This window comes from Tyto alba, unplaced genomic scaffold (assembly GCF_018691265.1).
Source record: "Tyto alba isolate M040663 unplaced genomic scaffold, T.alba_DEE_v4.0 Super-Scaffold_6, whole genome shotgun sequence".
NCBI classification, from domain to species: Eukaryota; Metazoa; Chordata; class Aves; order Strigiformes; family Tytonidae; genus Tyto; species Tyto alba.
In genome coordinates this window covers 56276528-56300927 of record NW_024881327.1, presented here as the reverse complement: position 1 = coordinate 56300927, position 24400 = coordinate 56276528, and the positions used below count along the sequence as shown (strand labels likewise).

At 75.0% G+C, this 24400-nt stretch overlaps 3 protein-coding genes across 4 annotated transcripts; 1 reads left to right on the top strand and 2 right to left on the bottom strand.

Moving 5' to 3' along the window:
- Positions 1–916: 916 nt before the first annotated feature.
- On the bottom strand, positions 917–2843 carry LOC122154931 (alpha-internexin-like). The gene is made up of 3 exons (XM_042808366.1): positions 2123–2843; positions 1384–1508; positions 917–1316 (listed from the first exon to the last, which is right to left on the bottom strand). Exons 1-3 carry the CDS (start codon positions 2321–2323, stop codon positions 1265–1267), a joined length of 378 nt encoding a protein of 125 aa, XP_042664300.1. The 5' UTR covers positions 2324–2843; the 3' UTR covers positions 917–1264.
- Positions 2844–3414: 571 nt separating this feature from the next.
- TLX2 (T cell leukemia homeobox 2) lies at positions 3415–7843 on the bottom strand. Its single transcript, XM_042808363.1, has 3 exons — positions 7412–7843; positions 4886–5123; positions 3415–3943 (listed from the first exon to the last, which is right to left on the bottom strand). The coding sequence occupies exons 1-3, from the start codon at positions 7806–7808 to the stop codon at positions 3727–3729; spliced, it is 852 nt and encodes a 283-aa protein (XP_042664297.1). The 5' UTR covers positions 7809–7843; the 3' UTR covers positions 3415–3726.
- Positions 7844–17686: 9843 nt separating this feature from the next.
- Positions 17687–22144, top strand: PCGF1 (polycomb group ring finger 1). Of its 2 annotated transcripts, none has more exons than XM_042808365.1 (9): positions 17687–18044; positions 18753–18858; positions 19060–19212; positions 20415–20486; positions 20593–20701; positions 21048–21081; positions 21250–21333; positions 21421–21501; positions 21974–22144. In XM_042808365.1, exons 1-9 carry the CDS (start codon positions 17949–17951, stop codon positions 22019–22021), a joined length of 783 nt encoding a protein of 260 aa, XP_042664299.1. In that variant the 5' UTR covers positions 17687–17948; the 3' UTR covers positions 22022–22144. The 2 variants fall into 2 exon arrangements, with proteins under 2 accessions (XP_042664299.1, XP_042664298.1); XM_042808364.1 differs by having other exon boundaries at positions 17688–18044; positions 21247–21333.
- Positions 22145–24400: the final 2256 nt, after the last annotated feature.

Sequence of the window (24400 nt, the reverse complement as noted above, 5' to 3'; positions counted from 1 at the left end):
TACAACAAACCTCGGTTAATCTTTGTGTGGGGTGGGGGGCGTTGGGCCGCCCGGCCTCCGCGGGCTCCAGCTGGGCGCTCCGCAGGCAGGGCTCCTGCCTGCCCTTCTGCTCAAGGTTCCAGACTGGCCCCTGCCCCATGGCGGGGGTCACAGGCTTGTGCAAGGCCCCCGCTGCCCCACAGCTCCCTGAGGGACCCGCCCGCTCCCTGCCAGCGCTGGGCCTGGCCCGGGGGGTCCTTATGCACTGCTGAAAACAGACGTGTAACACACGCACCTGCACACACGCTCCAGCCCGGCTCAGTGGCTGTACCCAGCACTGGCCCGGGTGGGGGGGTCCCCACGGCCCCACCCAGCTGTCTGCCAGCGCACACGGGTGCCCCAGACCCCCCTATTCCTCATCAAACCTCCACCCAGATCTGCCCCTTTTCTGGGGGCTGCGGTGGGGGCAACATCCACAGCCCCAGGGGCAGCACATCCCTGCTGGGGTGCTGCCCTACACCAAGGGGGCACACCCTGGGGGACAGCACCTCATCCCCACATCCCAGGGGGCACGATCCCTGCCTGACCTCAGGAACGCCGGTCCCAGGGCAGGACACAGCCACAGTGGGGGGATCAGAGACCACCCATCAGCCCGGGGGGGCTCAGTCCCCTCCACCACGTGTCCGTGGCTCAGCCCCCACGATGTGCCCCACTCGGCACCCCTGTGGGGTGCCCAGCCTGGGGGCAGGGGGCTTCGGCCAGGTGGGAGGGAGCCAAGACCCTGCAGCCAGGCAGCCCCCGAGGGACACAGCCCCGGCACCCACGGAGCCATCCCGCCCCCCGCCTCTGCTGCAGACCCCGAGAGCGCAGCAGGGTGCCCCCGCTGCCGGGCCCAGCTGGGGGACACTGCCCCCCCCCCCGACAGGCCAGCTCCAGGTAATGCCACGGGGCTTTATTGAGGTGCTTCCACGCGGGCCGGGGCCGGGACCCCAGCCCCGCTGCTGCTCCGGAGAGGCTGGTGAGAGTGTGCGGCCCCGTGGGCGCTGCCCTCCTGGGGGGCCGGGGCCTCCTGGGGTGGGGGGTCTGGGGAACCTGGGGGTCCCAGGAGTCCGGGAGGGCCCATGGCACAGCAGGACAGGAGAACCGGGGGTCCAGAGGGATCCAGAGGGTCCAGGGGTCCCACGGCCGGGGTGTCCGGGGGGCGAGCGGGGGGCTCAGGGGACCCCGAGGCGCACAGGTCTGGGGGCCCGGGCGCGGGGTCCCGCAGCGGGGCGGGGGGTCCCGGTCACGGCAGGCCCAGGCAGCCCAGGCGCAGCTCTTCGCCCTCCAGCATCTCCCTGCAAGAGACAGGCCCGGGCTGAGCCCCGCGCCCAGCCCGCGCCCCCCGCCCCCCCCCCCGCGTACCGGTACGCGGCGATCTCCGCCTCCAGCGCCATCCGCAGCCGCAGCAGCGCCGGGTACTCCCGCAGGCACCGGGCCATCTCCGCCTCCGCCTCGCCGATCTCCCGCTCCAGCTCCGCCACCCGCTCCTGCCGGCCGGGCCGTCAGCAACGCCCGGGACCCCCACCCCGACCCCCGCCCGCACGGGTCCCCCTCCCCAGCCCCACCTCAGCCCCCCCCCGCCCAGCCCCGGCACGACCCCCGGTCCCCTGCCCCACTTGTACGCGCCCTCCCCGGTTCCATCCGGATCCTCCGCCCCTCACCCCATAACCCCACCCAGACCCCTGTCCCCCCTCCCCCGGCCCATCCCGACCCCCTTCCTCCCGCCCCCCCGGAGCCCTGTCCCCCCCTCCCCGCCTCATCCTGACCCCCATCCCATAACCCCACCCAGACCCCTGTCCCCCCACCCCAGCCCCATCCCGACCCCCTTCCTCCCGCCCCCCCGGAGCCCTGTCCCCCCCTCCCCGCCTCATCCTGACCCCCATCCCATAAACCTCCCCAGACCCCTGTCCCCCCTCCCCAGCCCCATCCCGACCCCCTTCCTCCCGGGCCCCCGCCCCCCCTCCCCAGCCCTCCGTCCATCCAGGCCCCGCACCAGCCCCACCCGCTGCCTCGGCTCCCCCCTTAGCAAAACCCGCCCCCTCCCTTCCTCACCCCCCGGTTATCTGCCCCCCGCCCAAACCGCCCGGGGCCCCCCCCGCACCTGGTACTTGGCGAGCTCCCCGCTGCGCCGGTCCCGCAGCCCCTCCAGCCGCCGGTGCAGCGCGCCCACGGCCCCGCGCAGCGCTTCCACCTCGGCAGCGCGGGCGCGCAGCAGCCGCCGGTACCCGGCAGCCTCGGCACGGGCGCGGAGCACCGCCTCGCCGCCCCCCCGGCACCGGGGCCGGCCCTCGGCCGCGCTCATCCCGGCGGCTCTGCGGCGGTTCCGCCCCCCCCACCCCCCGACCCCTCCCCGGTAAAACGGGGCAGCGTCACGGAACCGCAGCCAATCCCGCCGCCCGGGAACCGGCACCGGTTGCCCGCCTCCTCCCGGTAGCAGCGGGGCGGGGAGAGCGGGGGACGGGGGCGGCAGGAGCCTGCCCCGTGTCCGCGGCACAGCGGGCTCCTGCCGCCCCCCCCCCGGCAGCCTCGGCGGCACCACGGACAGCGGCGGAGGAGGGGGGGGGGGAGTTAAGGTCAAGTTTAGGGTCAGGGTCGTCGCTATTGCCCCCCCTGCCCTCTGTTATCAACCAGGGACCCTGCATTGGCAGAGGCCGGGGGGCAGGGCAAGGGACGGGGGTCCCTGGCCAAGCCTGGGGACACTCAGGGGGTCACTGGGGAATGGGGGGGCAGACATTTGCTGGAGGAGGGGGGATTTCAGCCCCCCGTGGGCCCCTCTGCCTCCCCACGAGTGTGCTGTGGGTCACACAAGGTTTGGTCTGACCCTGGGCAGCGTGGGGGGAGGTGAAGGGCATCCCAGGAGACAGAGACTTGGGGGGGGGACAGGCATGAGGGCAGCCCCTCTTGGAGGTGGGGGGGGGGGGCTGGTGCAATCCTTCGGCATGCAGAGGCACCCCGAGTCCATCACAGGGTGCAACGGGGGCACGTCCAGGCCCAGGGCCGCAGAGAGCCGGCAAACCAGTGGGTGTGGAGCCCAGGAGCGCCAGGGAGCCCAGTCCGTCAGTCTGTCCCACCGCTGGGGGGGCCGGGGGTCACGGGGTCGAGCTCCTCGCCCAGCCCGGGGCCGCAGCTGGAAGCCGGAGCCGGCAAACTCCGACCAGGATAAGGCAAGTGTGTGTGGGTGGTGCAGACCCCGCGGTAGGCGCCAGCGAGGGCGAGGGGGCACTCCTGACACTGGGAATGGGGGGGTTCACCCTGTGCCCCGCCCTGGGTGGGACGGGGGCTGCAGCTGCCCTGGGGGGAGCAGAGCCTGGCACGGCCGGGAGAGCCACTGATGGGTGGGCAGCAGGTCCTGAGCAGAGACCACCCGAGGAGCTGCCCTGGGGATGGAGCGGGGCTGGACTTGCAGAGGCCCTCAGGGTGGGGGGGCCCGGGAATGGGCTCCCCAGGAGGTCCGGGCAAGGGGCTGCCCGCAGCGGTGCGCCAGGCAGGGGTCCCCGCGGGGGTCAGCAGAGCTTTGAGTCCGAGCGCAGGTGCCCGTCCACCCTCCCCGAGGGGGGACCAGGGGGGGCTGGCCTGTGGCAGAGAGGGGGCTGCCGATGGAGGGGGGCTCCCGGGAAGCAGCAGCCCCCTCCCTGTCACAGGCTGGCGGTGCCGGGCTCAGACCCCACCGGGCTCCCACCACACATCCACGGCTCCCGGGGCACCTCACACCACGGAGGCCACCCCCGAGACGGACGTCACCTTGTTGTCCTCAGCCCAGGGCTGCAGGTTCTGCAGGGCGTACAGGGAGGAGTTGTGCATGCAGAGCGGGTCCTGGGGCAGCGGCTGGCTCAGGCTCTTCTGGAAGGCCTCTTGCTGCAGGTGCAGCATCAGCCGGTTGGCCTGCTGGCGTTCCGCCTCGCGCTCCTCCGCCGTCTGCCTCCTGCCACACACAGCCCGTCCGGCACTGCCCCACACCTGCTGCCGGCCCCGCTCTGTGCCGCTGTGGCACTGCCCCACAGCCCCGTCCCTCTCTCGTTTGCGCTCTGTGCCGCTGTGGCACTGCCCCACAGCCCCGTCCCTCTCTCGGCCCCGCTCTGTGCCGCTGTGCCACTGCCCCACAGCCCCGTCCCTCTCTCGGCACCGCTCTGTGCCGCTGTGGCACTGCCCCACAGCCCCATCCCTCTCTCAGCCCCGCTCTGTGCCGCTGTGGCACTGCCCCACAGCCCCGTCCCTCTCTCGGCCCCGCTCTGTGCCGCTGTGGCACTGCCCCACAGCCCCGTCCCTCTCTCGTTCCCGCTCTGTGCCGCTGTGGCACTGCCCCACAGCCCCGTCCCTCTCTCGTTCCCGCTCTGTGCCGCTGTGGCACTGCCCCACAGCCCCGTCCCTCTCTCGGCCCCGCTCTGTGCCGCTGTGGCACTGCCCCACAGCCCCGTCCCTCTCTCGGCCCCGCTCTGTGCCGCTGTGGCACTGCCCCACAGCCCCGTCCCTCTCTCGGCCCTGCTCTGTGCCGCTGTGGCACTGCCCCACAGCCCCGTCCCTCTCTCGGCCCCGCTCTGTGCCGCTGTGGCACTGCCCCACAGCCCCGTCCCTCTCTCGGCCCCGCTCTGTGCCGCTGTGGCACTGCCCCACAGCCGCCACCCCACAGCCCGTCCCTCTCTCAGCACCGCTGCAGCAGTGCCCCACAGCTTCTGCCCTGCAGCCCGTCCCTCCCCTGGCACTGCCATGCCTCACCCAGCTGGGCACGGGGGATGCAGCGGGGATGGGTACCCCATCTCCCTCCAGCCCAGCCTCTCCCGGGGGGCACAGCCACGGTGGGGGGTGGCTGCCAGAGGGAAGCAGGGGCTCAGAGCTGTGCTGGCTGCCCCGGGGCTGCCCCGGTTACCTCCACTTGGTGCGGCGGTTCTGGAACCAGGTCTTGACCTGGGCATCCGTCATCTTGAGGGCCTTGGCCAGGGTGGCGCGCTCGGCCGAGGCCAGGTACTTCTGCCGGTGGAAGCGCTTCTCCAGCTCGCAGATCTGCACCCGGCTGAAGGACGTGCGCGGCTTCTTCCTCTTGGGCGGCGTGCGGTTCTGGTAAGGGTGCCCGATCCGCCGGGTTGCCGCAAAGGGCGACAGCGCGGCTGTGGGGCAGAGGCGGGGTGAGGGGCTGCTCGGGGGAGCCAGGGGCGCGGCGCGGGAGCCGGGGGGGAGGCTTGGCTGCTCGCGGGGGCGGGGAGCTCCGGGGGGGCCGCCAGCGCTGCCTGGCAGAGAGCAGGGGAGGAGGAGACCCCGAGCCACCCCCACCCGCTCCCCCAGCCCAGGGACACGCAGGGCAGCTCAAGATGTGGCGGGAGAGCCCATCTGCACCCCACGGCCACGGCCCCACGGCTCCCCCAGCCTGGCAGGTGGGGACCAGGGCCAACGGGGCGGTGTGGCAGACCCGGTCCCAGGGCCGGTGTGGGGCCGGCAAGGCTCCCGGCACCACAAACCCCATGCCCCGGGCCCTGCCGCAGCCCCGGGGGAGCCTCCGCGGCACTGCCGGGGCTTCCCAGCCCTCCCGGGGTGGGGACAGCACCCCAGAAGCCGTCGGGAGGCAGATGGCATCTCCCTGCATGTGCCGGCAGCATCCGGGCCGGCTGCTGCCTGGGTGCTGGGGGCTGGGGAAGGGGCTGTCCCGGCACGGCGAAGCCGGCACGCCGGATCCCAGCCGCGGAGGCAGTCGGAGCCGCAGGGAGAGTCAGGGCGGCGTGGAGGAAAGTGAGAGTTCGGTGGGGTGCAACCCCCGGCTCCCCGCTCCCCTCCCTTTCCGGCAGCGGCCCACGGCCAAGCCACGGCCCCACGGCACCGCGACCCTCGCCGGTGCCGGCACCACGCGGGCTGGGCTGCACATGGCCGGGCCCACCGGGCTGCCATGGGGCCCCGGCACCCCATGCTGCAGGGATGTGGGGCAGCCCCGGGGGACAGCTGGGCGCCCAGCAGACCCTCCCCGCGATGCCAGACCCTCCCTCCCTCCCGGCAGCACCCAGGCGGGCGGCGCGAGCAGGAGGCCAGGCTGCCCGCCGGCGGGGGCGGACGCGGTTGACGCAGGTGGAGCCGCACAGTCGGGGGGGACGGAGGCCCCCGCGCCCCCTCCCCACGCGGGGCGGCCCCTCGCCGGGAACAGATGCCGACAGCCCGCAGACCACCCCAAGGCCGGTGGTGCTGAGTGATGGCTGCGGCTGGGAGACCCCGTGCCGGGGAGGGGCCGCCCCGTCCACCCACCGCTGGCGCCAGGCAGGAGACGGGGACGTCACCCACCACCCCTGCACGGGGACGGTGCTTCGTCACCGCTGGGATGGCGGGGTGGGCCGGGAGGTGAACCCGGCGCTGCTGGCGCCCAGGCTGAGCCCCCCGCGGCCCCCGGCCTCCCGCCCCCCATGGCCTCATCGCCTCTGCGGCCAGTGCTCGGCCCCCCGGCCCCACAGAGCCCCCAGACTCGGCCCCACATGGAGCCGTGTGCTGCGGACGTGGCAGCGCCGCCATCTTGGGAAGGAGCCGAGCCGAGCCGAGCCAGGCCAGGGCCCCCCGGCACCCACACGCGCCCCCCATGCCGCCACGGTGCCCAGCATCGCAACCACAGCACCCTGCGCCTTCTCCTCTGGGGTGCAGCAAGCAGCACCCTCATCCCAGCGCTGGGCGCTCCAGCCCCCGCCGTGGGCGCTCAGCCCCCAGCCCCGCCAGGACCCCGCACCGCCGCCCCGACACCTGCCTCGCCACCCGCCCTCTCCCTCGGCGCCTTGTGCCCACCCCCACACACACGGGTCTCAGAGCCCTCTCCCCACACACCCCACAGCCGGGCCCCGCAGGCACCCCCCACCGCCTGCCCCAGTCCCCAGGGGCACACAAGGGACAGGAGCACCAGCTCCCCACACCCAGCCCCACAGGGTTTTTGCCCTGCAGCCCCGCAGCTCCTGGCAGAGCCCCCTCCCCGCACCCCGGCTCCCCGCACCCCCGTTGTGGGTGGGACGGGGTCGGCACCCAGCGCCCCCGGGCCTGGAGAAGGGACCAGGCACGGAGCGGAGCCCGAGGCCGTGGCGGGAGCCCTCGGGCACCGCTCAGAGCCAGACCCGGTCCCGGCCCCCGCCCGGAGCCGCCGGGAGCCGGAGCGGGGCCGCAGCGGAGCTGCCGGTAACCGTGCCAGCCCCAAGCCGCTCCCCGCGGGCCCCGACGGCGGCCGCTTCCCGGCGGAGCGGGGCGGGGCGGGGCGCGGCGGGCGGCGGGCGAGGACCCGGCGCTGCGGGAATCCCCCCCCCCGCTCCGCTCCGCTCCGCTCCCGCCCCGACCCCGCTCCGCGTCCGCCGCGCCGCCGGGAGCCGTCGGAGCCGCCGGGAGCCGCCGGGAGCCGTCGGGAGCCGCCGGTAGCCGTCGGGAGCCGGCCCGCGGCGCTCACCTGAGAGCCGGTCCTTGGCGATGCGGCGCGTCGTCTCCATCCAGGGGAAGGTGAGCCCCGGCAGCCCGGGCACCGGCGGCGGCGCGGCGGGAGGCGCGGCGGGCGCGGGCCGGTGCGCCGGGACGCGGATGACCCCGGCGGGTGGCGCGGCGGGCGCGGGGGTCACGTTGACGCTCACGTTCATGCTCATGTTGAGGTTGTAGGAGCCGAGCGAGCAGGCGGGGCCGTAGCCGCCGCCGTAGAGCCCGTAGTCGGGCTCCCCCGCCGCCCGGGCCGGCCCCGCGCCGCCGCCCGCGGGGTCGGGGCCACCGAGGATCTGGTCGATCCCGAAGCTGATGGGCTCGTGGGGCGGGGGGCCCTGGCCGCCGCCCTCCCGCGCCAGCGCCGCCGCCTCCATCGCCCGGCCGCGCTCAGAGCCGGCGGGGCGCGGGCATGGCCGGGGGGCGGCGGGGGGCGGCGGCGGCGGCGGGAGCGGCGGCGGCGGCGGGAGCGGGGGCGGCGGGAGCGGGGCGCCCGGTGCGGGCCCGGCGGGGCTGGGGCCGGGTGCGGGGCCGGGTGCGGGGCCGGGTGCGGGGCAGGGTGCGGGGCAGGATGCGGGGCAGGATGCGGGGCCGGGTGCGGGGCAGGGTGCGGGGCAGGGTGCGGGGCATGGCCCGCGGGAGCGCGGGTGCGCGGCGGGCCCCGGCGGCGCGCGCTTTTCTGCCCCGCTCCATCTGGACCTGCCAAAATCCCGACCGCCCGCGCCCTGATTGGCGGCCGCGCCCCGTGACCGACAGCCCCGCACCCCCGGGGGCGGGGGCTCGCGCATCCCGGGGCCCCGCCCCGCCACCGGGCCTCCCCCCCACCCCCCCTCCCCGCCCGGCCTGCCGGGGCTCCCGCACCGGCTCCGGCCCGGACGGGCGGCCCCGTCGCGCCCCGAGCGCCCCGCACGGCTCCGAGACGCCCCCGGGCCCGGTTCCCCGCCGCCGGGGCGGCCGCCCGACGTCCCCCGGCTCGCAGCAGCGAGGGGGCGGCGCGGGGTACCGGACGGACGGGCAGCGCTGCTCCGCGCCCCGGCGCAGCCCCGGCTCCGCCCGCAGCCCCGGCGGGAGGCTCCGGCGGCGTCGGGGCTCCCAGCCGGGGCCCCCCAGCCTCCCGGGCGGACATGGCTGCGCGTCCCGGGGCGCACGGAGCGGGCCCCGGCGCCGTTATCCCGGGGCGCACGGACCGGCACCACGCCCGCCGCTCCCGGGGCGCGCAGGCTTCAGCCCCCGGAGCCGCCGCTGCCCGGGAGCACCGAAACCGTCCACCACGGAGCGAGCGGACCCCGCGGCCACGGGGCCGCCGCTCCCGGGACACGGACCCGGGGTTCGCCCCGATCCGCCGGTCCCGGCGCACGGACCCATCTGCCGTTCCCGGCGGTGCGGAGCCCACTTTCCCCGACCGGCCGTTCCCACGACACGGACCCATCCGCCGTTGTCGGTAGCAGGGACCCGCGCTCCCGGGGACAGGGATCCTGGTTCCCTCGACCCTCCGTTGCTCGTAGCGTGGACCCCGGTTCCCAGGAACCCACCGTTCCCGGAACACCGACCTCAGTCGCACCGACCAGCCGCTCCCGGGCCAGGGATCCCGTTTCCCTCGGACCCGCCGTTCCCGGTAGCACTGACCCCATTTTCCCCGGAACCGCCGTTCCCTGGTGACGGATCCCGGTTCCCCCGACCCGCCGTTCCCGGGCATGGACCCCAGACCGGCCCCGTCGGGACGCTCGTACCTGGCTCGCAGGAGCGGGCCCGGCTGCAGCCCCACCGGCGGCCGGTATCGGCCCGCGGAGAGCAACACGGGCCGGGCCGGGGCTCCCGGCGACTATCGCGACAGCCGCGCCGCCAGCGGTGGGTACGGCCCGTGGGGTGCGGCTGTGGGGCGGCCCCGCGGGTCGGTCCCAGCGGCTGCCGGGATGGGGGTCACGACACCCGGGCGGGCAGGGGGTCGGGGCGGCGGGTCACGGCTCCGGACCAGGGACCGGGGGGGAGGCGAGGGGGGCGGGGGGCGGCCGCCCGGCCACCCTGGCGCCACCGGTCTGGGGAAAATGACATTACCGGGGCCTGCGCCTGTAAATCACGCCGGCACCGGGAGCTGCAGCTGCCGCACCCGGGGGGCACCGGGGGGCCCCGGGCTCAACCGGACCCGCTGCGCTGGGGGGTGACCGTCCCCGCAGCCCCTCCGGGGCGTGGGGCCACCGGCACCCGGGGCTGCACGGGCGCCCACTCGCCTGGCAGCGTGGGGTGGCAATGCACAAACACGCAGACCACCAGCGGCGTGCCCACGCGTGTGTGCTCAGCCCACAGCACGGCACAGCCGCACACGCACACAGACACGCTGCACGTCACGGATGCACGCGTATACACGCACACGCTCACACACACCCTCCCCACACACACACCCCCCGGGGCACGGCACAGCTACACGGGCCTGCACAGCACCAGTGTGCACACGCACACACACCTCACACTTCAGCACAGCCGCACTCGCGTGCACAGCCCCCACTGCTCGGTGTTTATGCACACCCACGCACACACGTGGAGACGGGCGCACACACACGTCCGTCCCCACCAGGCCCCGGACGGGTGCACTCTCGACCCTCGGGCCGTGCCGATCCGGGCCGGGCCGGGCCGGGCCGTACTCGCATCCCTCCGTAGCACCGGGCAGGCTCGGAGCTGCCCCTTTCCATCCCGGGGGGCACGACCCTTCCTGCTGCTCCCGAGGGAGCCCCGTGCCGCGGGTGGGGGTCCCCGTGTGCCAGCACCGGGACCCTGCCCTGACGGGGGCCCTACGGCTGAGCCCCGGGAATTTACCGGCATTTCTTGCCCGTGGCCTGGCAGGTGCCGGGAGAAACCTGCCCGGTGCTCCCGCCGCTCTCCCCAGCCGGGCAGAGCCACCGGCTCCGGGCCCGCCGCGGCGGAGGGGCTCGCCGTGGCCCAGCGGGGCGCAGCCAGCGCTGGCGCTGCTGCTGGCACTGGTGCTGGCACCGGCACCGGTGCTGGCCCAGGCCCCATCGGCGCCTGCCCCGGCCCGGAGCGGTGGCGGGGAGGAAATGCCTGGTGCTGGGGGAGGGAGGCGGCAGCAGGTTAATTAAACCTGGAGCAGGAGGCAGATGTTTGCCGTGCCCAGGGGCTGGAATGCTGCCGGTCCCGGGAGATGGATTGGGGGGCAGGTGACGGGGCCGGGGGCGGCGCGGGCTCACACGGCGCCTGCCATGGTCCGCCCCGCGCCCACGGGGGTCTGCCGGGCGGCAACCCCCCGCCGGGGCCTCGCCGGGTGGGTGCTCGTCCCGACCCCCGCTCAGGGCACTCCGCAGGTGGGGTCTGGGGCCGGCACCACCAGGCAGGGAGTGGGGCTGGGGCAGGGACCCCTGCCCGGGCCCCTCCGGCAGCGCGGGTGGGGTCACCCCAGGATGGCGCGGAGCGGGGACACCCCCGAGGGCTCACGGAGATGGGCTGAGAGTGCTGGGGGAGTGGGTGGGGGCCGTGCCACCCCGGCTCTGGGTGCAGGGGGTCACCCGTCCGGGGACCCGGCTGGCCGCGGGGCCCCCAGCTGCCACCTCCTCCTGCCGCTGTCCCTGTGTCCCCTCGGGCCACCGGCAGCCGGGATGAGGTCGTGTCCCCGTGCCTGCTCCCGAGGTCCCCAGAACCGCTGTGCAGCCCGAGGCGGGGGGGGCCCAGCAGGGTCCTGGCCCCCCCGGGTCCCTGCGGCTCTGCCCCCAGGCTGGGACTGCGCGGCCAGCGAGGTCTCTGGCACGGGGACCCCCACACACCTGCACTGGGAGGAGGGGGCTGGGACGACCCGGTCCAAACCTGCTCCTCATTTCTCAGCCACGGCGAGCACCCCGTGGGCCCCGGCGTGGGCCCCCTCCTGCCCTGCGGGGCTGGACCTGGGAGTCCCTGCGGGGCGCGGGGGACGCGTCCCCACGCCGGGGCAGGAGCGTGGCACCCGGGTGGGGGGGACGTGGCAGAAGGGGCGTGTAGGAAATCGACCTTCGGGAAAACGACCCAGCATCCCACCGCCTCGGGCCCCCCCCGCCATCCTGGGCCCCCCCGGCCCTCGGCACGTCCGCCCTGGGAGGCCGGGGTGGGGGTGTGGGCACACGAGGGTCCGGCTTCGCGGTGCCGTGTCCCCGCGGGCCGGCCGGGCCGGTGTCCCCGTCCCCCGCGGGCGCTGCTGCCGGGCTCAGGTGTCGGTGCGGGGGCAGGAGTCATTAACTCGGGTCCCCGCCCGCCCCTCCTCGCCGGCAGCCCCCCCCCCGCCCGCCGGCCAGCGCGCAGCAATTAAGCGGCGGAGGCCTGGAAGGGCCCCACGTTACCACCGGCAAGATGCTGCCAAGCCGCCCGCTCCCGCCCGCTCCCCCCCGTAATCTCATTACCGCTGGACGTCCCCTTCTTCCTCCCGCTTCCCCCCAAACCCGCTGGCAAACTGTAGGGACAGTCAGCTCCTCTCTGGCTGCTGGGTTAATTCTGGGCTAATTAGATGAAGCCAGCCCAGATTGGATTACTTTAGCCTGCATTTGGTCCTCCAGTCCTTGGCTTGCGGCTCCCGGGGGAGCTGCTGGCGCCTCCTGCCTCAATCAGACACTTCTTAACCGCATGAAACACTCCCGGTGCCCCCCGCCGCCCGCCCCGGGGTGGGCGCCGGCACCCGGCCGGGGTGTGCGGGGTGACGCGGGTGGCACGCTCCCCCCCGCGACCCACCGAGAGACCGGGGACGGGCCCGGGACGGGGCCGCCGGGGCAGCGCGGGCAGCACCGTGCGCGGCGAGTGGCGGCTCGGCCGGCCGGCCCGCGGGCTACCGGGGCCCCGCCGGTCGGAGCCGCCCCGGCCGGAGATCACGGAGGCCGCCGGCGTCTGCGCGGGGTGCTCGGGGAGGAGCTCGGTGCGACGGGGACCCACGGGCGGCTGCGGGGTGACGCCGGCCCCGAGCTGCCGGGGGGCTGTGCCCTGACGGGTGTCCCCAGGCTGCAGCCCCCCCGAGGTGGGGGACAGCGGAGCCGGGGATCCGGGCAGGGGGCTGCGAGGCCGGGCTGGGGGTGCACCCCCTGCAAACCCACCCGCCGTGCCCGGCTACGGCAGCTCCGGGGGGCTGGGAGCAGCGGTCGTGGGGCGGTCGGGGTCGGGGGTAGCTCTGGCAGCAGTTGCTGCCGTGCCCGTGGTTGCACCTCCCCGGCTTGGGGGGGGGTCGTGGGGAGCCCTGCGAGGGGGGGGCACCCGCCATGGCCAGCGCCGACATTACCAGGGCGGTAGCCGAGCCTCCAGGCCTTCAGCGGGGCGGTGGCGTGGCTGGGTGGGGGGCCGGCCGGGTGATGGAGAGGGGAGCGGGAGGGAGTGCTGGGGGGCGGGGGCAGGAGGACGGTCCCCGGGCCCCTGTGGCTGCCTGCGGGCAGGACGGGCAGCGCCGGCCCCGCTGCCCCGCTCCGCTCCTCGGTCCTGGTCCAGCGGAACCGGTGCCGATGCGCCGGAGCCGCGGGACCCACGGGTGGGCAGGCACGCCGGGATCTTCTCCCACGCTCCAGCCTCCTTGTCGGTACCGGGCGGTCCTTGGGGCCCCCCGCGCCCCCGCCCTCGCCTCCCCCGGGGCTGGCGCTGGCCGGGGGGTCCCGTCCGTCGCGGGGCTTCGGGTGCCGGTGCTGCCCGTCCCCGCGGGCCGGGGTGCCACGGCTGCGGCCGCTGACAGAAGCCGTCGCTCTGAACCTCGTTATCAAAGGCCGAGGGCAGGTAATTAGATTCTGCAAATCCAATCAGGTGCATTAGGCAGGAGTTCAGTCCATAACCGCCCAGCCCCCCCCCCCCAAGCCCCCCCCCCCAGCTCACTGCCGCGGCCCCCAGCCCACCCTGCCCTGCCCCACCCTGCCCCAGCCCACCCTGCCACGGCCCCACCACCCCTGGAGCCCCCGTGGGGCCAGAACCCTGCGTGGGGGGCCGGGACGGCGGCTCTGGCTGTGGGGACTGTGTGTGGACACCAGGACGGGACCCCGGCTCTGGCTGTGCTGCAGCGTGAGCCCCTTGAGGCGGGGGGCGGGACACGGCTGGTGGCCCCAGTGTTGCGACCCCGGGGTCGGGGCTTGGGGCCGTGGGGGCTGGCGTGTCCCCGCTGTCGCCTGATGGGTCCCCCCCGGCCTCGCTCTGCCCAGCAGCTCCCTGTGGGCAGCACCCTCCCCGCTGCCCTGAGTCGGGTCCAGCCGCGGCCCCCACCTCGCCTGGCCTGGGGGGGCCGGAGCGCTGCTGCCCTGCACCCACTGCGGTCATGAGCACGTCCGGCCTCAGCCCCAGCCTCGCTCGGCCCTGACGAGGGGCCCGGCCGGGAAAGCCCCCGGCAGACGCTTACCAGAAGGAGCCGCCCAGGCCCCGCGCAGCTCCGCAGCGGAAATGGAGCTGAATATTTGAGCAGGTCTCTGCTAAAAGCACCGGCCTGCCCGGCCTCGGAGCCTCTCTGAGGCTGGGAGAAGTGCCGGCTGCCGCCCAGGCATTAATTATTTACGGAGAGATGGAGCTGCACGGCCTCGTGTGTGCCAGGCTGGCAAGCACGGCCCCGGGGAGTGCCGGCTGCCGGGCACCCCGGCCCCCATGCCCAGCACCAGCAGGGAGCACGGGTGGGCACCCTGCCCCAGCACTGCAGGACCCCGAGCCCCCCTTGCAGCCCCTCATCCCTGTGGGTCCTGTGCCTGCGCGGTGCCGGAACCACCCAACAGACCCCACACCTCACCCAGCCCCGGGGCTCCACTGTGTCACACTGGTGTGAGCGCGCCGGGGGCACGGGCGGGGGCAGCACACGGGTGGGGTGTGCACCCGAACGGGTCCTTCGTGCAGGGGGGGTGTCAGCACGGGTGACGGCGGGCGCAGGCGTGGGGGGACCTGCTTCTGCGAGTTTGGGGGGCTGTGCACGAAGCGGGGGTGAGGGATGGCACACGGGGAGCCCTGTGCCAGTGTGAGGGGGTCCCGCAGGGACGTGCACCAGCAGGCACCGCTGTCGGGGGTCGGTCCTCCTTTCCTGGCAGAGCCACTGTGCTCTGCCACCACCACCACCACCACCACCAGCCCATCGTGCTGGCCTGGGCCAAGGTGGGACATGGGGTGCAAGGGGTGCGGGTGGGGCAGGGCAGCGAGCAGGCGGTGCCAGTGCTCGGTGCTGGTGCTGGTGCTGGTGCTCAGTGCAGTGCGGGTGCTGCTGCAGTGCTGGTGCTCACTGTGGCCCTGGTGCGGTGCTGGTGCTCACTGGGTGCCAGTGCTTGGTGCAGTGCCGGTAACAGGTGCCAGTGGTCAATATTGTGCGGTGCTGGTGCTTGCTGTGGTGCCAGTGCTCGGCGGGGTGTCGGTACTGGTGTCAGTGGTTAATGCAGTGTGGTGCTGGTACTACTGCCCTGCTGGTGCTGGGCGTGGTGCTGGCGTTCAGTGCGGTGCCGGTAACTGGTGCCAGTGGTCAATGCAGTGAGGTGCTGGGGCCGCTGCAGTGCTGGCGCTGGGCGCGGTGCCGGTGCTGGGTGCGGCGCTGGCGGTGAGCGATGCGGCCCTGCCCCAGGGCTGCGCTGGCCCGGCTGTGACCCCCGCAGCCCCCAGCCCGGCTGTCCCTCCCAGGAACTGCTCCTGGCAGGTACAAATGGGGCCAGACCCTCCCCAGATGCGGGGGTCACCCTGGCCCCAGCCTCATTTCTCACCTCCCGGTGAGGACGTGCCGGAAGGGCCGCAGGCTCCGGCCAGCAGCGGGTGGGCGAGTCGTGGGGGCTGCGGTCACCCCGGGGTGGGGGGCTGGTCCTGCCCACCTCCGCCCACGGGCGCCCCGGCTCTGGGGAGGGGGCCAGCGTGGCTGCCGGTGGGGTCCCTTCCCAGGGTGCAGGGGCTGCGGGTGCCGGAGCCCGGCCACGCACCATGCCTGGCCCCGGGCAGGAGGCAGGGACGGGGGGCTGGCACCGTGGGGACACACCGGGGGACACCGGGGCTCAGCTGGCACCCGCTGCAACGCACGGGGCCAGAGTGAACCTCTCCAGTTGGTCATGGGGGGCCAAGCCAGCCTGGCCAGCTGGACTGGGCCATACTGGGCTGACTGGGACCTCGAGGAGCTGAGGTGACAGGGGCTGGGACGCAGCTGCTCCAACCAGGATCAGAAGGAGCTGAGCTGACAGGGACTGGGACCAAGACCAGGACCGGGACTGGGACAGGGGCCAGGACCAGGACCGGGACCAGGGCCAGGACCGGGACCGGGACCAGGAAACATGCAGAAGCAGCGGAGCCAAGGGGCCAGCTGGTTGGTGCACTGGGATGGCTGGCGGTGCTGGGGACGGTGCCACCTCACCCCCGGGCCCCACAGCCACCGCTCCCCACTGCGCCGGGGGCACCCCGGCCCCGCACGCTTGCTCGAGGGGAGCGGAGCGCAGGGCCCTGGCACAGCCCCGATGGCACCGCTGGCCCGGAGCCCCGCGGGGGGCCGAACCCCCATTATCTCCCTCCCTGCCCAGTGGGGTGACGGTGCCGGCGCGGGGCTGGCAGCACCCGCTGCGTGCCGGGGACCTCTGTGCGGGGCCTTGCTGGGGCCAGGCTGGCGGGACGGCGTCATTTCGGCTTCGCCAGCATTTAATCACCTCCCGGCCCCGGCAGCGACCGCTCGGCTGGTGAAAGCGGGGGGCGCGGGGGGCACACCGCATGTCCGGCGGCTGGTGCTGGCCCCAGCCCGGGGGTCCCACGGCGGCAGCCGCCCCCAGCACCCACCCGGTCCCGGGGTCCCCACGGGGGCTGCGCCGTCTCGCCCGCGCCGGCGGCCCCCGCCGTCTCCCCAGACAGCACTTGTTGCTCGGGATTGGAGCAATAATCGTAACCATAACGAGCCATTACGGCCTTGAGCGGCTTCTGCTTTGCATTAGCGGGGCCGCTCCTTCCCCTCCAGAGCCCTGATCCAATCACCCACCATTAGCGCGGCTCCAGCCTCGGCCGGCAGCGCCAGGGAGGCCGCCCGCCCGGCACCCCAGCACCCCGAACCCGGCACCCCCAAACCCCGGCCCGCCCGGCACCTCCAAACCCGGCACCCCAGCCCGCCTGGCACCCCGAACCCGGCACCCCCAAACCCAGCACCCCGGCCCGCCTGGCACCCCGAACCCGGCACCCCCAAACCCCGGCCCGCCCGGCACCTCCAAACCCGGCACCCCGGCCCGCCTGGCACCCCGAACCCGGCACCCCCAAACCCCGGCCCGCCTGGCAACCCCCAAACCAGCCCAATACCCCGGCACCCCCAAACCCCGGCCCGCCCGGCACCTCCAAACCCGGCACCCCGGCCCGCCTGACACCCCGAACCCGGCACCCCCAAACCCCAGCCCGCCCGGCACCTCCAAACCCGGCACCCCGGCCCGCCTGACACCCCGAACCCGGCACCCCCAAACCCCGGCCCGCCTGGCACCCCAAACCCGGCCCCCCCAAACCCGGCCAGCAGCCCGGCATCTCTGGCGCCCACAAACCCGGCCCCCCCAAACCCGGCCCCCCCAAACCCGGCCCCCCCCGAACCCGGCCAGCAGCCCGGCATCTCTGGCCCCCCCAAACCCGGCCCCCCCAAACCCGGCCAGCAGCCCGGCATCTCTGGCACCCCCAAACCCGGCCCCCCCAAACCCGGCCGGCAGCCCGGCATCTCTGGCACCCCCAAACCCGGCACCCCCAAACCCGGCCCCCCCAAACCCGGCCAGCAGCCCGGCATCTCTGGCGCCCACAAACCCGGCCCCCCCAAACCCGGCCCCCCCAAACCCGGCCCCCCCGAACCCGGCCAGCAGCCCGGCATCTCTGGCCCCCCCAAACCCGGCCCCCCCAAACCCGGCCGGCAGCCCGGCATCTCTGGCGCCCCCAAACCCGGCACCCCCCGACCCGTCCGCCCCGCCGGCACCCACCACCCTGCACCCCGGCCCCAGCCCGAGCCCCTGCCCCCCCCAGTCCCGCCCCAGCACCCCCAGCCCCCGCAGGGGGGCACGTGCCCCACCGGGGCGGGGCGGGGGCTGCCCGGGGGGGCCGTGCGGGCCCTGCCGCCCCCGCGGGGGGCGCTCGGGGGCGCGGGGACCCCGACGGCAGCGCCCCCCCCTCCCCCCCCGCACCGAGCCGGGGCCCCTCGCGCTGCGCTGCTGCCCCCTGGCGGCGGCCCGCGGCACGGCGCGCCGCCCCCCATTGGCGGCGGCTGCTGTCTGTCAAGGGGCCCGCCCCCCGCTATCGGCCGCCGGCGCGGGGCCGGGGGGCACACACACACGGGACGGGGACGGGGACGGGACAGCCTCGCCCCCGGGACCGGCCGTGACACGCGGGAGCCTCCCGGTAACGGCCGGGCCGACCCCGGGGCCCGGCTGCGGGGCGGGGCCAACGGCAGCGCCGCGCTCCCCGCCGCGCCCAGCAGGGGGCGCCCGCGCCCCGCGTCGCCGGCCCGTTCCCGGCATGCCCAGCGGCGCGCGGGGCGCGGCGGGAGCCGTAGTCACGGGCGGCGGCGGCGGCGGCGGCGGCGGCGGCCCCGCCCCGAACCCGGAAGTGAGCGGGGAGGCGGAGGAGGTTCTAAGATGGCGTCGCCTCCTCAGGGGGGCCCGATGGCGATCGCCATGCGGCTGCGGAACCAGCTCCAGGCCGTCTACAAGATGGACCCGCTCCGGAACGAGGCGAGCGGCGGCGGCCGGCGGCGCCGGGCCGGCGCATGCGCGGGCGGAAGAGCGCGCCGCGACAACGCTCCGGGGGGGGGGGGGCGGGGGGGGGGGGTGCGCCGGGGACGCGCATGCGCCGGTCCGCCCCCGCCGCGGGTGGGCGGGGCCAGGGGCGGTGGGTGGGCGGGGCCAGGTGTGATGGGCGAGGCGCAGGTGAGGGGCGGGGCCAGGAGCAGGGTGGGCGGGGCCTGGCGCAGGGGTGGGGCACGGGTGATTTAAGCCCTGCCCTGAGCGCTGCTTTTTCGGGGCGGGGCTTTTTCGGGGCGGGGCTTTTTCGGGGTGGGGCAGGGCGTGGCAGGGCGTGGCAGCTCCCGGGGGGTGGGGGAGGCTGTCAGTGCAGGTGCTGCGCCCCACAGCAGGAGAGAGGCTACCCCCAGCCGTCACCCCCGGCCCCCCACCCCATGGTGCTGGGGGGGGCTCCGCGCCCTGAGGCCGGGCTGTGGGGCGAGGCCACAGGTGAGCAGGGGCACGGGGGGGGGGGGGGCCCTTGCATGGCCCAGGGGGGCTCTTCCACCCGTGCCGCCCCTGTGCTCCCCCTTGCTGTGCCGTCCCTGGGCGTCTCGCTGCGCGTGGGGCAAGCAGGGGGCTGCGGGGGGGTGGGAGGCCGGTGTGCCCCTGCAGGGTGCCCCGGGGGGGGGAGCGGGCGACAGCGGCGCGTCTCTGCAGGAGGAGGTGAAGGTGAAGATGAAGGAGCTGAACGAGCACATCGTGTGCTGCCTGTGCGCCGGGTACTTCATCGATGCCACCACCATCACCGAGTGCCTGCACACGTGTGAGTCCCCGGCGCTGTGGGTCCCCCCCATGGATGGGGGGCGGGGGGGGGGGGGCTTGCAGACCCTCCCCTGCCCGCCGCCCCGCGACTGTGCCTTCTGCCAGGGGGGCCAAGGGGGACGTGTCCCACTGGTCAGTGCTGGGTGTGTGGGGCTGTGCCACCACCCCGGCCCCCCCCGACGCCCCCTCCCTCTGGCCACAGTCTGCAAGAGCTGCATCGTCAAGTACCTGCAGACCAGCAAGTACTGCCCCATGTGCAACACCAAGATCCACGAGACGCAGCCGCTGCTCAACCTCAAGCTGGACCGCGTCATGCAGGACATTGTCTACAAGCTGGTGCCTGGTCTGCAGGAGAGTGAGTGTCCCGGGGGGGGGCCAGGATCGGGCGTCCCTGGCACCAGTGTCTTGCAGAACGACATGGGGAGGAGCTGTGAGGGGAAGGGCACAGGGAAAAACTGGAGATTTGGGGGGGGGGCACCTCCTTACTGGGTGTGGGAGGGTCTGTGGTTCGTGGTGCTCTAAATCCCGCAGCTGCTAGAGCTTGGCTGGGAAGAGAGGGTGGGGGGCGCTTCTTGCTATGTAAAACCAGTTGTAGAGGGAGGGAGAAAGCAGGACAAACGGCCCCCGGTCACGGAAGCAGGTGCTGGGGGGCTGCAGGGGCCCAGGAAGCATGTGGGGGTGTTTGGGGATGGGGAGCAGAGCGAGGCGGGGGCTCGGCGCTGGCACCGCGTGGGTTGGGGGGTTCGGGCACAGGGACCCACGGGAGGCTCTGGCTGTGCCGCGGCTCTGTCCCTTCCCCCCAGCCGTGCCGGTGGGTAGAGCAGCCGCAGCTCCCTGGGGCTGGGGGGGGGCAATGGGTCAAGGAGTGTGTGGGGGGGTGCTTTTTGGGGGGGTCTGCAACCGGCTCAGCCCCCTCGGGCTGCGGCAGCCGGCCGTGCTCGGCGCTGCGGGGACGGGAGGTCCGTGAGCCGCGTCCCCCAGGCCAGGCGCTGAGTGACGGCGCGGTGAACCGGCGGACGGTGGTGGTGAATGCAAAGCAGCACGCTGGAGAGGGGGGGGCAGCCCCCCCGCCCCACCGCAGGCGCAGCCGTGGGCTCGAGATTAGCCACTGTCAGTCAGGACGGGGATGGGGACGGCGCTGGGGACACCTCGGTGGAAATGTCAGCCTGCCACGGGGGGATGGAGGCCTGGGGAGGAGGGGGGGGACGCAGCAAACACGCAGCGTGGGCTCTGGTCCCCTGCTCCACGGCGGGGAGGGGGGAATGAGGGGGGAGGTGCCAGGGGGACAGGGACAGGGATGGGGACAGGACCCCTGGCACATGGCGGGGGCTTGGTGGAGACCCCGGGGGGGCACAGGGGGGAGTGTCTGGCGGCAGGAGAGGCGCTGGCTGTCGGCTGCGTTGCCCAGCCAAGGTCAGAGCGGTGGGACGGGCCGAAGGCAGCCCGGGGACCCCCACCCACCCCAGGCACCGCAGGCAGGAAGCCGTGATGGGCTGGGGGGGGGGGGCACGCGGGGCGAGGGGGTGTCCCTCAGCAGCGCCGGCCTCTCCCCCACAGGTGAAGAGAAGAGGATCCGGGAATTCTACCAGTCCCGCGGCCTCGACCGGGTGACGCAGCCCAGCAGTGAGGGTGGGCACGCTCGGGGGCCGCGACCAGACCTGGGGGGGGGGAGAGGGGGGTGGTCTCACTGCGGCGTCTCCGGCTGAGTCCCGCCCCCCTCCCCGCGTCTCCCCAGACACAGTCGGGGGTGACCCCATGGGGCTCCCCTACAGCACCTTCGATCACTCCCGCGCCCATTACTTCCGCTACGACGAGCACGTCTCGCTCTGCCTGGAGAAGCAGAGGTGAGTGCCGGCAGCGCGGGGGGGTCCTGGCTCCCCGCTGCCCCAGCTCTGCGTGTGTGTGTGTGTGTGTGCCCCCCCAGCCCGCAGCCCTGCCCGGCGGCTGCAGGGACGGGCGCTGCGCAGCTGCCCGCCAGCTCCGACAGCAAAGTCAATAAGCGGCAGCTCTGGGGTCTGTGGTGGGATCGATGGCTGCAGCTCAGCTGCCGGCCCCGTGTGACGGGCGGGGGGGGGTCACCCCGCACCCCTGCGCCAGGCTGTGCGCAGGGACGGGCAGGGGGTACAGCCCGCGGCCCCCCCACCTCCCAGCACTGGAGCTGGCAGGCTGCCCCTTCTCTTCCCTCCGCAGCTCCAGCAAGGACAAGAGCAAGGCCGTGCTGCAGGTGAGGGGGGGGTCCCTGCACCGGGCCCCAAGCCCCCCCCAGCTCTGCCCACACCCGGCCCCACAGCCCTCGCTCTGGGCTCGGCTTGGTGCGTGGGGTCCCAGGTGGGGAGGGGGCTGGGGGGAGCTGAGACCCCCCCGCCCCGACCCGCTCTGCCCCTTGCAGCAGAAGTACGTGAGATGCTCCGTGCGGGCCCAGATCCGGCACCTGCGGAGGGTCCTGTGCCACCGCCTGGGGCTGCCGCTGCAGCACGTGAGTGGGGGGGCCGGGAGAGCTTCACAGGTGTGGGGGGGGTCGTGGGCCCCCCACCCCACCCCGACACAGCCTCCCCGCGCGTAGGTGCAGATCCTGTTCAACAACGAGGCCCTCCCCGACCACATGACGATGAAGCAGCTCTGGCTCTCGCGCTGGTTTGGCAAGGTGGGACCCGCTGCCCCCCACCCTGCCGCGAGGGATCTGCCCCCCGGGGGCCCCATCCCGGGCCGGGGAGTGGCGGGGGGGCTCAGCCATGTCTGGTGGGGGGACCCTCCCCGGGAAAGCGGCTTGTGGCTCCAAGAACGCGGCAGTGGAGCGGGGAATCGGTGAATCAAGGATGATTAATGTCGCTCGCTGCAGCGGCGACCCGCGGGCCCCCCCACGGCTGCGTACCCCCCCCCGCTATGGGTCGGGAGGGCGACGGGTCCCTGAAGGGGTTGGACAAGTTCACGGTGCAGCCCCGGGGCTCTTCGGGCTGCCTGGGGCCAGCCCTGCAGCAGGGGGGCTGCTCCCGCCCACCCCTGGGGTCCCGGGCTGGGGTACGGGGGGGGGGGGGTCTGCCTTGGGCTGGGGTACGGGGGGGTCTGCCCCATGGTGGGGGTGCCAGCAGCCCTGATCCCCCCTCCTTGCCTCACAGCCCGCGCCCCTCCTGCTGCACTACAGCATCAAGGACAAGAGGAGGTAGGGGCTGGGGGCGGGTGCTGCCCCCCCCGGAGCGCAGCCCTGCTCCCGCGCCCCCCACCCTGCTCCCCCTAACTTAATGCTCCTCCTGCTCAAGTTTATTTTTTGAATAAAACTGTGGAAAATCCCCCACGCCTCCATTCTGCACGCTGGGGGCGTTTGGCTGGGGCTGGGGGGTAGCTACTGGGGACCCTGCTGAGCCCCCCCTCACCACCAGCACCTCCAGAAATGCGAGGGGGGGGGACGACACGACACCCGCAGCCCCCCCCCAAGGGCTGCTGCAGTGGGGGGGTGCTGAGCCATGGGGTGCACTACAGGGGATGCTGGGGGGGCCCTGGGGAGCAGCGGCAGCGCTGGGGGGGTGGGTGGCTGGGCTGGGGGGGTGCAGCCCCCCCCCCCCCCCCCCCGGCAGTGCCGGCACAGGGGGCGCGCAGCCCCTCGGCCGAGCGCAGTTGTGCGGGCGCTCAGCAGATTAATCACCGTCACGGCTGCCTGGCGCACGTCCCGGCCCCCCCCCCCACCCCCCACCCCCCCCCGCCGCCGGGGCCAGAATCCCAATGAGGGGTGATGGGGAAATAACACGCCTGTCGCCTCGGCACAGGCTGCCCGCCCCCCCGCCGCCCGCGCATAATGAGCCGTAATAAAGTCATGGGCCCTTTGATTGCCTGAGCGGGGGGGGGGGGGGGGGACACAGGGCGGCCCCCCCCGCTCCGCTCCCCAGCGCTTGCCTAATTAGCTCGCTATTGTGGGGAAATATCGCAGCCATCTGGGCCGCTGCCGGAGCGCGGGGAGGTCGGGCGTGCGGCAGCCCCGGGCCCAGCTGCCGGTGCGGGGTGGCTCGGGGGTCCCCCGGTGTGGGGGTGTGCCCCCCCCCCCCCCCCCCCCCGCCACCCCAGAGCAGGGCTGGGATGCGCTTCCCCCTTTTTCCCGGGCCCTGCAAACACGATCCGGCGGCTGCGGCCCCTATTCCTGGTGCAGGAACAGGTGCCGGGGCCGCGGGTCCCGGCCCCCCCCCCCCCCCCGGCAAAACGGCTCCGGGGGGACCCCTCGGAGGGGTGACCGCGAGCCGGGTGGGACGTCCCCGCGGGTCCTGGTCCTGCTGGGGAAGCCCCGGCCCCGCTCCGTGCCCCCCGGCACGCCGGTGATGGTGCTCAGACGTGCCGCGGGGGGGGTCGCTGGGGCCAGCAGCCCCTCTGCCCCCACCCTCGCCCCCCGAGCCGGGTGTCCCGGGACCCCCCCAGCCTCGGTGGACGTGGCACGGAGCCATCGGGCAGGCTGTGCGCGCGTGTGTGTGTGTGTCCGTACCCACCCCCCCACCCACCCACCCCAGCCCACGGGGGACACGTGGCCCGTCCCTCGCCCCCAGCTCCGCACCGCGGCTGACCCCGCGCCCGGGACCCCCCGAGCCGCCGCGGGGGGATCCGGTTACCGGCCCCTCTCCCCGGCCCAGCTGTCGGCCATCCCTCACTCGGGCGCGGGGGCGGCCGCAGCCCCCCCGTCCCCAAAGCCCCTGCTAAGTACGTGGTGAAATGCGGGCGGAGCCCGGGGGTCGGCGGGACACGGGGCTGCACCGCTGGTCCTGGGACCGGGCTCCGTGTCCGGCCGGGTCTCCCCGGGCTGGTGGGGAGTGGGGGACGCTGTGCCCCCCCCCCCGCCCAGCCCCACAAACACCCTCGCAAGCGCCGGGTCCCACCCAGCCCCGGGGTGCTGCGGGTGCGCGGAGCCTGTCACGGACCCTGCACACCCCCTCCCCGGCACCCACCGCAGCCCCCAGCCCGCCGGGGATGCGGGGTGGGGGTGCGGGATGGGGGTCCCAACCGGGGCCCGCCTGCGGGGGAGCGGGGAGGGCGGCGTGGCCGTGGGAGCGGACGGACAGACGGACGGGGATGGCGGGACGGCGGGGGCCGCCCCCGTGTCTTTCAGCAGCGGCTCTGGCAGCCGGTTACAGACGGCAGAGCAGGAAGCGGGAGCGGGGCCGGGGAGCCCCCCGCGCCCCCCCCAGCCCCGCGCCCCCTCACTTATCAGCGCCGGCCGCGGAGGAGCCTAATTCAAACCAACTGCGGGGCTGACGTTGGTAAATGAGCCCCCGCCGGGACGGGAGCGGGGGCTGGCGCGGGGGTCGGTACCAGCAGCCCCCCCGCCAGCAGCTTGGCCCCACCGCCTGTGCCCCCCCCCGGGGAATCGGGGGGTTTGGGGAGGCCTGGGGGTGCCCCAGGCAGCCATGGGGAGCGGGTTTCAAAGAGGGGGGGGGGCGGGATGCAGGATGAGCCCAGGGGGTGCAGGATGGTCTCGGGGGTGCGGGGAGCCCCCAGTCCCCACGGCCTGCCCCCGGCACAGGCTGATGCTGCGGGCAGTGCCGGGGTGCAGGCTGGGGGGGGGGGGG

Excerpts from the sequence above, each read along its gene's own strand:
- LOC122154931 (XM_042808366.1), bottom strand. The coding sequence starts at position 2,323 with ATGAGCGCGGCCGAGGGCCGGCCCCGGTGCCGGGGGGGCGGCGAGGCG. Across the intron at positions 1,509-2,122 it reads GGGAGCTCGCCAAGTACCAG|GAGCGGGTGGCGGAGCTGGA; the intron begins GTGCGGGGGGGG and ends CCCGGCCGGCAG. Across the intron at positions 1,317-1,383 it reads GCGGAGATCGCCGCGTACCG|GGAGATGCTGGAGGGCGAAG; the intron begins GTACGCGGGGGG and ends TGTCTCTTGCAG.
- TLX2 (XM_042808363.1), bottom strand. The coding sequence starts at position 7,808 with ATGGAGGCGGCGGCGCTGGCGCGGGAGGGCGGCGGCCAGGGCCCCCCG. Across the intron at positions 5,124-7,411 it reads CGCCAAGGACCGGCTCTCAG|CCGCGCTGTCGCCCTTTGCG; the intron begins GTGAGCGCCGCG and ends TCTGCCCCACAG. Across the intron at positions 3,944-4,885 it reads AACCGCCGCACCAAGTGGAG|GAGGCAGACGGCGGAGGAGC; the intron begins GTAACCGGGGCA and ends TGTGTGTGGCAG.
- PCGF1 (XM_042808364.1), top strand. The coding sequence starts at position 17,949 with ATGGCGTCGCCTCCTCAGGGGGGCCCGATGGCGATCGCCATGCGGCTG. Across the intron at positions 20,487-20,592 it reads GACGCAGCCCAGCAGTGAGG|ACACAGTCGGGGGTGACCCC; the intron begins GTGGGCACGCTC and ends GCGTCTCCCCAG. Across the intron at positions 20,702-21,047 it reads CTCTGCCTGGAGAAGCAGAG|CTCCAGCAAGGACAAGAGCA; the intron begins GTGAGTGCCGGC and ends TTCCCTCCGCAG.